This window comes from Chelonoidis abingdonii, chromosome 3 (assembly GCF_003597395.2).
Source record: "Chelonoidis abingdonii isolate Lonesome George chromosome 3, CheloAbing_2.0, whole genome shotgun sequence".
Taxonomy (NCBI): domain Eukaryota; kingdom Metazoa; phylum Chordata; order Testudines; family Testudinidae; genus Chelonoidis; species Chelonoidis abingdonii.
In genome coordinates, this window is record NC_133771.1 from 217,575,289 (window position 1) to 217,585,577 (window position 10,289).

A 10,289-nucleotide genomic window follows, 5' to 3' on the forward strand; every position below is an offset into this window, starting at 1 on the left:
CCTTCCTAAACTAAAAAGTCTGTGGTCTGTCACCCACGCTCTCCCTCTGACGGTAGAATACTATACGTTTCCCACCACAGGAATCAATTCTTATAAAGAGCCAAACAGACGCTTTCAGGGCATTTCCCTCAACCTATCATCACCGAATTTACAAATTCAGCTTTGACTTACATACAGCAGGTGGGGAGGTCTCACCCTGTCTGAATATTTAGGTCTATTTCTGTGCTTGAATAGGACCCTGCTCTCGGTCAGCTCCTCCCTCCCTCCAACCTTACAGCAAAGTCAGAATCCTGCATTTGAGGCGACATATGGTTAGTACAGGAAGGACTGATATATGTTTATAGTACTTCATTGCATCACCACATTGGACGATTGCTTGCACTATAGTAGGACCTAGAGGATACTATCCTACTAGGAATTGTACATATACATCACAAGGTGACAAACGACACATCCCCATTTTACAGATTGTGAAATTAAGTGGTTTGTCCAGGGTCACAAAGTCTATGGCGGAGCTGGGAAATTACAGCCAAATGTCCCAAGCCCCACTACACTAACTTCCCCTCAAGACACTCCTTCCTTCACGCTTTTCCATGAAAAGAATCCCCAGGGATAAGAAGTTGGGCTGGGTGGAAGACCAGATTAATTTAAAGCATACAACTTTTCTGCCAATCTTAGAGTACCCAGTCCTCCATGGATCGGGAAGTACTTGAAAAGCTAGCTACCAGAAATCTTGGGCCCAGGCCCAAACAGGTACTGTAGTCCCAGGTTCTGCAAGGAACATGTACTGTTGCTATGGGCCCCCACCAAATCCTACAGTCCTGTAGAAAGGTAGAAGCAACCCTTCCATTGCCAGGGGATCCATGCACTTTCACAAATAGGAAGCAGGATTTATTCCCTAGTTTAAGATTTACAAAACTAGATTTTTATATTGTTATACTCGTGAGGCTCTGGAGTGACTCCCCTGAAGTTTAATAGAAGCACTCTCATGTAACTGAGATCAGAATCTGGCTCCTGGTGTTTTCCAACAGCGGAACAATTCACAGCAAACTAAGCCCAAACTCAGTTACATTGGCCAAAGGCTGGAGAACACAAAGCAAATCTTCTCTGCTTCTCCAGATCATTGCATCACTTCTCCAACTGGTGGCTCAGAACAAACATCCCATATGTTGCTTACAAAACAAACACAAGAGTGAAGCACTAAAGGAAGGAAATGTGGATGCAGATATAAGGATAATTTGTGTGTTCTGTGCACAGGATTAAAAAAAGCAAGATATGTTCTAAGCACTCCCCGGGGGGAAACGGGGGGGGATGGTTCAAACTGTAACTCGTGTTGGTGTTGCTATGTTTAAGAACTCCGCTGCACAGGAGAGACAGAGAGAGAGTAAATGCCTCCTGCTGGGACACAACAGGACTAAAATAAAATAAACTTTAGCAGACAAGGAATAAAGCCCACACACCAGGAAGAGGAGAAAATTATATTTAATTATAACCAGGGGAGGGGTTCAGCCAATCACAGGCTACCCCCTCCCATGACACTCAGTGACACTACATTCAATCGTATCATTCCTTCCTAACAGCATATTTTCCTGAATATTTTCTTTTAAATCCCTCCTCAAATTATTCACCCTAGCTACAACTTGATGACAGCACAGAGAAGTCAAAGACCACTAAACCTTCTTAATCCTTGCATGTAAAGAAAACATCTTAAACGAGGATTAGAGTATGGTTTTGTTTTTATCATGAGAATTATCTAAAACAGGATGAACTCTCCTCTGTCAATATTTTATTTTCCCCTCCAATAATATGTGTACAGTTGAAGCTTGATTTTAAAAGCACCATCCTTCACTTCTACACTGAAACACACAGTAGTGGGTGTTTTATGAGAGTGTCAATGGTTTAAAAATAAGTCTTTTGCATGGCAAGGTTCAATGTTTTGGGCATAAGGCTTGTGAAATAAAGGCAGGAAAATTACAGCAAGACATCAGTGCTTCAGTTTATCTAACCTAACAAGTATGTGACAGAACAGGAGACTGCCAAGAACATCTTCATGTTCTATACAGATCTGAATCTCTCCTGTCGTAACTCCCCCTCCTGCCACCATCCCATTATTTTGTCTCTGTTCAAAAGAACCAGACCACACATGATCTAGAATTTGTATGTGTGTGGAATAAGGAGGCCATCTCTGATAGGTACACTTGTTTCAGGCTCAAGGAGTGCTGACTGTGTATCAGTTTAAGTTATATGGCAAAATGGCAATAAGGAATGGGACTGTTCTCAGCTTACTGATGGACCAGAAGACACTCTCAAGGGATTTCAGATCCACTCCTGACTTAGGGTAGTTTACAATGCAATCAGAGTGCAGTTCATATAGACATACCTAAGCTAGTTCTGACCTTCACATGCTGCAGTCACAATTCTGACTGAAGCGTAAACATATCTGTAGGCACAAACTGCTCAGATATTTTGGGTGAAGGGATTTCTAGTTCACATAATGTCCTCTGAGAGGATTTACTTTGAGGCTGCTCTCCTTTTCTCTCTCACTCCAGGCTGAACAGCTATGGGGAAGATGCTTCTTACCTAGACATGGTGGTTCACTGAGGTCATTTTACCATTATATAAGGTGCAGTTTTTAAAAACCTGAATGCTTTAAGGTAATTCATCCTGAAAACCTTGTAAACCCCATCAAGTGGCATCACTATTCTAATATTAAACTACAAACTATCTCAGCTGCTAGAACTACATTGATACCAATAGGAAATGCAAACTAAAACAACTCTTAAGGGGGACTACTGTGAGAAAGAAACAGATTTCTACTGGCCAGTCAGGGTGGTAGAAGAGGAACTAAGGACTTTTTTGCACTTTTTACTGGAAGGGGTGGAATATACAGACCTAAGTACAAATGATGCCAAATATTTTATTGGTTTCATGGCCAGCGAAGCATGACATATGGTGTAACTAACCTGATATTAAGAATGGGAAAAGTTTAATCTGAATATCAATAAATGCAGACTGAGAAGCAGATCCTTTAAGCTGCAGAATTCTCTCTGTAGGGAAGGATGGAACACCCACTGTTTGCACAAAACAGTAGGAAGTGTACTGCATGAGTAATCCTGGACTGGCAGACAGACGAAATGGAGGATCTAATCCATAGGTCGTTCCCATTTAACTTCTATGATTGGATAAAATGACATTAGGGTGTGACTGGAGAAAATACACTGCTACACACTGGGAAGTGGAACACATTTTCTCCCATCTGGCAGAGAAAAACTGGGCCAATTCTGATCTCATTAACTTTACACCACATAATTCCATGAATTCAACAGAGTTATATCTGATTTACACTAGTACAAGTGGAAAGATAATCAGATCTTTTGAATGTATGATTTCTTTTCTGGTCCATGACAAAACATAGTCTTAAATCAGACATAAGGAAATAAACAATATGGACAAGGATACCAACTGTGAATTAAGAACAGTCTCCCAGTATGTGACATGTTTTGTTAAATACTTTTACAAGGGAAAAAACCCATTTCTTTCCTCCAATGTCAATCTCTTTTGCCAGGATCAAACTTCTACCTGTTAATAAATTATGGCAATATAAGAAACCCTTAAGATACCACGAGGATTCCACGAACACTGAGAATTTAAAATTCACATGAAGTAAATGAAGATGAACACATTGACTGAGGCCTGAAACTTTAATTTATAAGAGATACCAAGAATGGACTGGTATGCCAATGCAAACGGATAATGGTTTTTAAAAACCATCTCCGTTTTAAGTAAATTTGAGTGCACACTATACAAATTGACTTAATACTTGTCTTCTCTATGCTAGCTTTTTTGAAATATAAATCAGGTAAGACTATGCTACTCAAAATCCAGTATGTGCGCAATGTTAACCTAATGAAAACATTTTATAAATACAAACTTATTTTTAGTATTAATAATTGCAACATACTTAGTTACCTAAACATGTAACCAGAAACAGAACTATTTCATGTAGAATCTATCTGCCAATTAAGCCTACAATGGAAAAATACTTGCTAATCCTTTAAACATTATTGAAAACGCAAATATACTTCATTCTTGGATTAAAACAATTGCAGATTTAAGGTTTGGAACAGTACACAGTATCTGTGCATAAGCTACCTACGAGGCGGTTGAATACTTGTAAGTACTAATTACAATTTAGTGAAAAACAAAAACTTTTCGTAGTCAGTTTACAACAAACATGTACTCTTCAGAAGCAAAGAGAGAAGGTTTACTCTGTATTTATGAAGAAACATCCATTTATTTTAAAACAAGATAGGAGATCTTAGAATTAAGTGGAGATGAGGCAACATTAGAGCAACAATTTCAGAGCTTCTGAATGAAATGTAGTTTCAAACTTGCAAATCAAGGTGAATGTAGCGCTTAACATGCTTTCTTCTTCTCTCTATAAATGGGATGAAGTAGAGAAGCAAAGCTTCAAGGTATAAGGATTAGAGCCATCTGTGAGAAACAAGGGCAAAATTAAATATTCAGTATAAGTTTTTTTGTATACAATTTTGTCAGTTAAGGGAGCATATGCTTCCTGACATGCTTAGCAGAGTGTGTTTTGGGGTTTTTTTGTTTAAAATTTTCAGACACTCCAAAGCCTCCAGGCATAGGTTCCCTAATAAACAGGGCTTATTTATAGAATGGTGGCATTTTCTAGACTGCCATATAAAATGATAGTTAAGATCACACATACATGCACAGCAACTAGTAAATTGACTAGTATGTAGTAAAAAGTGCCCCTATTATTAAGGGCCTCCACTGGAGGATTTATGATAGCAACGTTTACAAAGGTGATTTCTAAGCCAAGAGAAGGTGGCTGTTCAATGAAAGTGACAAGCAGGAGAAAAGCCAAACTGCTGTTAAAGGTAGAATGGCAAATCGGATGCACAATTTCATCCTTGCTTGACCAAGAAAACTCTCGTCTCTTTGGGAAACTCTCCCCTCTCTTTGCCACAGGCTGCTGTTCTGCTGCCGAGGGCTGCTACAAGGGAGCACTCAGAGCTCTGGGAGGTCATGGGGGCTTTCTTCCAGTGGAGCAGCCCCCTTTGGGTAATATTAGTTTAGCAAGTGTTAGTCAACACTTCACGTTTTAATACTATTTTGTTGCCCTTGAAGACAAACAAGGTCTCTCCCTTAGTTCGTTGATTCTGTATTAAGAATGAACAGAAGAAATTTTTCTTCCCCCTCCTTCCTAGCCATTGTCTCCCAGAAAAGTCACAGAAAAACAGATACCAAAGAATCAAAAGTGCATTAGTCATAATATCTGAAACACGCATTTCATTAGCAAAAACTGCCTCAAACTGTTAGAATTGCAGGCAAGATACTTCCTCCTCCTTTAGCTTCAATAAGAACTGTAACTAAAATAACCTTAGATATGGAGCTGGATTGTGATCTCTCATCCATGAGATCTGTAACATTTCTATTTGCTTTTACAGTTACTCCAGACTACCACAGAAATCTGGCCCACTATTTTAAACAGAAATACAGATAACTCCAGTCTCATTTCTATCAGTTTAAAACGAAACTAGATTTACTTGGCCCCATAATTTCTTTTTAGAAGAGGTGAAACCTGCATAAGAATTTTTTGTTTAGAGCAGCAGGTTGTATATTTACAATCCCAAACTGAATGTTTTAAGCCCCTCTCTGGTGTAATGAATTAAGTTTTTAGAAGTCATTAAACTGGCCAATATTTGAGTTCTGGGGTCATCAGAGAATATACAGGTTAGATATCTCCATTTATTTTCATTTGGGGAATTTAAGAATGCTTGATTAGGTCAGACAGTAGATTTTATTTTGACTATAGTAGTTTTCTTTATTCCCTTTCTGAGAGCATGGCCACAGACAGAAACGAGCTTTGTGACGGGAAATTAGTTTGAGCATCCAGTGGTTCTCAACCCTTTGAGCATGTTCCATCCCTATACAGATATTATGAGTTCTGCAGCAAGACTCTAAAGGACCTCCATTTTTGTCAGCATTCCTGTAGTCAACTGAAATCTTGGCATCCATTATTGAGAAAGCTCTCAGCACAGGAATACGTGTTAGGAACCTTGTCACAGGAGCACATAATGAAGGAAAATCACAAAGGACATCTTTATTTTTTTAAGCTGGAGATTTCACAAAATTATTTGCATCTGAGACACCTCTTATAGAAAAGATATAAATGAATGGGGGGGGGCGGTTTGGGGGAAATCAGAGAGAAACACATTTTTTAAACAGCAATTTATTTTAAAAATCTTAAATAGAATGACTTACTTGGGACTCTTATCTGGTAGTGATTAAGTACAGTGAGGGCCTCCACTGCATCTGTCTTGCATTCCCATTCCAGCAGACCAGAGAGTGTTTTGGCGGAAGCTGGTAGAACAAGAGAATCAGACCTTCTTGCTCCCAGAACAAGTAATTTTAAAACATGAACTTTATCTAAAAAACAAATAAATACTTACGTTTTGGATCAAACACTTTATATTTGATGAAAGTGAGAACTTCATGGTCATCACACAACTGCCACAGGAATAAAAGAAGAGATGAAAATATGACCAAGGTTCAGATTAAAATGCCTATTCCCAAATACAGAAGAAGTGACTAATGACACTTAGTTTAGAAAGTCTTGTATTTGACAAACGAGAGTTTCCTGGTAATTTTATTTAGGGCAGTATTCTCTGCATTATTAAGTAGAACACAACTGAAGGGAAAAAATTAAGATAAAAAAACATTTAGCCTAGAGAGAATTTCCAGTAATTTTCAAGACAAGTTATTCAGGAGAATTATAACATGCTCAGATTGTAAACTCTCTGGGTATGTCTACACAGCAATTAAATACCTGTGGCTGGCCCAGGTCAGCTGACTTGGGCTCATGGGGCTCAGGCTGTGGGGCTAAAAATGTCTATACTAGACATTTTTAGCCCTGCAAGCCCAAGTCAATTGATCCAGCCCAGCTGCAGCCATGTTACAGGTCTTCTATTCCAGTGTAGATGCACTGTTTGTGTTTATACTGTAACAAGCACAATGGGACCAATCCTGATTGGGGCTTCCATGCATTACCAGAATATAATAAAATATTCATTAAGTTGGATAGAAGCTAGGGTTGGGCATTTGACCTGTCCAAAAATAACAGGTTAAATATTGCCAAAAAACAGTCAAATATTTTAAAGCATTAATTTATTAGAACAATAACTATAGTAATAAAAGAGACTATATGGCCTTCAATAGGCTTAACCTTTAGATACTTATGCCTAATTACAATAAAAGATTATTTAACTGAATTATTTGAACTCAGAAAAACATGAAACCCAATTAAATGAAGTTCTGTAAACTGAAATAATTAGCTTTCTAGCAAATGTTAAATTAACATTTAAAAATGAATAGTTACAAAAGAAAAAAAATGAAATTGAATCTTCTGTGTTGGGAGGAGGTCCAACGACTGAACCCTCCTCTTTCCCCATCATTCCCTTCAGAGTTAATTTCTGTATGCTCGTCTAGTCAGGTTAGATTGTAAGCTCTTCTGGGCAGGGACCAGGTCTAAATTTATTTAATGTGCTCTGTCAACCAGCATGTACACTAGTGGCCAGGTATACAAGGCAAACAAAAAAGACAGACAGACACATACTATTTGACCAATATTTGTGTATGTAAACACACACAATGTTTGATCTAGAAGATTCCAGCCAATCAAGATGCTTAACTTTCAGTTAGTTCTCCTTTACTCCCAAACAGGTGGCATTAGCATGCAATAAAGTGCGTGATCAGGATATTTAGATAAGCTTGCTAACAGACGGCACCATGATACAATCAAAAAGGCAGGCCACCACCTCTATCAGTGCGTTCCTACTGAAATATTGGACCATAGTCAAATAGGTGCTCAATTGACATTATTTGACAGGTCATTTGACTGGCTTGCCAAGCCTATTTGAGGCACAAGAAGGTAGTCAAATTTTTAAACAAAACCACCAATACTTTACATCATTTATATCATGGCTAAATATTTTCACAATTACCTACATGAAACATGGTGGTAGCTTTGAGGTACGGAGCGAGAAGAAATGACTGAGCAACCACTAAAGAACTAGGAAATCCCTAGTTAACGTCTCAGCCATCCCTTGTAACCTACAGTCATGTTTTATCTTCTCCACCTTCTCCCTTTCCCCCACCCCATCCTTCAAACAACCATGCACTAAGGTCTTCATTTCTGGCTCTTGCCTCTCACATTTTGTTTGTTAAAGTTGCCATATTTCCAGGTTCAGGAGACAGGAGTACTAAGATCTTTTCACAGATCAACTGGATAGATTATCCATAAAGGGAGCAATGCTAAGCGCTGCAAAAACACAGGGGCCTCTGTTCATATATAGCATTCAATGGGCTCCATCTTAAACATCAGTATTGTTACCATTCAATTACCACAACTATTTCTTATTCAAAGTACAGGGAATGACTAATTCCCAATACCAATGTACGCTACCATAGTTTTGATTTCCTACCTTTACGAAGGTTTCTTCAGTCACACACAGGGGTACATTATAATAATGTAACACGCAAGAGGGTGGCTGGATTATATTCTTGGATGCTTGGCCAGCACTGGTGAAGCGATTATTCTTGCTCATAGCAAAATCCTTGTAACTACTTGTACCATCCTCCAGCTCAAATATTTGACTCGGCACTACTGAGTGCTGCTTGGACACACTGAGATTTAAAGATATATAGTTGAGAAACACCCCCCATTCCAACTGACACTGTTCGTAATATACTTTTAACATAAGGAGTTTTGAGGCAATAAGAACAGATGACAAGCACTTGCAGCAATGTCAAAAAAGTACTGATTCCCTTGTTTAATGCTTGGAGAAGGGTTCACAGACATGGCAATAAAAAAAATACTTCATTAAATGACTGTCAAAGTTTGCTATTGTCTTTGTATGTTAAGTCAAGTATGTTTACCAAGGTGTGTGTTGTAGTGTTAAAAATTGCATAGTGCATGTACATCTGGTTTATATCTAACAGATTTACAGCTTGAATATCCAACAACCTTTTTGATGCCCCATTTTGTAACTGTTATTTACCACCTTAGAGTCTTATTCCAAATGAATTATTTGAAATTTTTTGTGAAGTCAGCCAGTTGTCGTAGCAATAGGGGGCTGACATTTTGCAGTCATAGCACACCTGAAAGTGAACTGCCAGTAATAAATTGCATATTTACCAGACATTAAGCCTCTTCCCAAATAACTTGACGTTGTTGAGATGTGTGACAGCTCTTTCTACAGCATATTCATCACCCATTTCTACCAATGCTGTGCCTGGAATAGTCTTCATAAATTTTACCTAAAATAGTTGAGGAATAAGTGACAATGAAGTTCAAAGGAAACCTCTACTGTAAGAATTTTGCAAGTTCTTCTCGAAAGTTGTTACGTGCCAACTTAAAGTCTTCCCTGGTATCAATAACTTTATGTCTAGAAAATAAACTGTTTGCAACACTTAAATTCCAACATTAGATAGACTGAGTTGGGTTTAGTAGCAGATTCCAAGTTCCTAATAAAACATGTTTTACCTTTTCAATATTTCCATACAAGCAGAACAGGTTGAAGACCCTCGAACAGTTCATCTTTAGCTGATGCAACCCACTAACCATGACAACTGAGCCAGAAGGATTTCCACCATGCATGTAAGAGGAGGAAGCCTGGGGTAGTGGGTAAGCAACAAGCTCTGGAGTATCCCGAGATCCCATTCGGTACCGGCTTGGTAAGGGTAACAAAGGACCATGTGATCCTACAGAAATGACAGAGACCAAGTTAAACACTACCCAGCATAACCCTCATTTACTTACAGTATATTAATGCTCCACTATACAAATACTTGATGTAAAGGGACACACTATCCACTAAGAATTCTTTGTAATTTACTAATTGAATTCCTTTTTCTCACTCAAAAAAGATTCATATCATGCAGTTTATTTTCCTCCCCTCCACCCTCAAGGGTTCTTCCTCAACGTTTAAGTAGTTTCGATGTTCAGTTAGTTTCTCCCCTGCTGACAAATCAGTGGAACAGCAGAACTGCTGTCAAGTGCACAAACTGAAAAGAATATTTTAATAAGAATTTTAGCTATTGTACTCTTAGAGGTTACTTGTTAATGTGTTTTCCCCTTAGAGGACAAGCCTGATATTTTGAATCCAGCAACTGCATCTCATGTAGGCCTTGATGCACAAATGATACTGCGAGGTGTGACGCTGAGCGGATCAAGAGCGACTACAGGGCTCTGGGAGTAC

General features: G+C 38.6%; 1 protein-coding gene across 1 annotated transcript in view; it reads right to left on the minus strand.

Moving 5' to 3' along the window:
• Window positions 1–1,464: 1,464 nt before the first annotated feature.
• Window positions 1,465–10,289, minus strand: part of HNRNPLL (heterogeneous nuclear ribonucleoprotein L like) — a 52,546-nt gene continuing 43,721 nt past the window's right edge. The window contains exons 8-13 of the mRNA XM_075064552.1: window positions 9,575–9,792; window positions 9,227–9,348; window positions 8,514–8,715; window positions 6,483–6,540; window positions 6,295–6,393; window positions 1,465–4,494 (exon numbers count right to left, since the gene is read on the minus strand). Coding sequence (XP_074920653.1) covers window positions 4,439–4,494; window positions 6,295–6,393; window positions 6,483–6,540; window positions 8,514–8,715; window positions 9,227–9,348; window positions 9,575–9,792 — 755 coding nt within the window. The 3' untranslated portion in view covers window positions 1,465–4,438. The remainder of the gene's footprint in view (window positions 4,495–6,294; window positions 6,394–6,482; window positions 6,541–8,513; window positions 8,716–9,226; window positions 9,349–9,574; window positions 9,793–10,289) is intronic.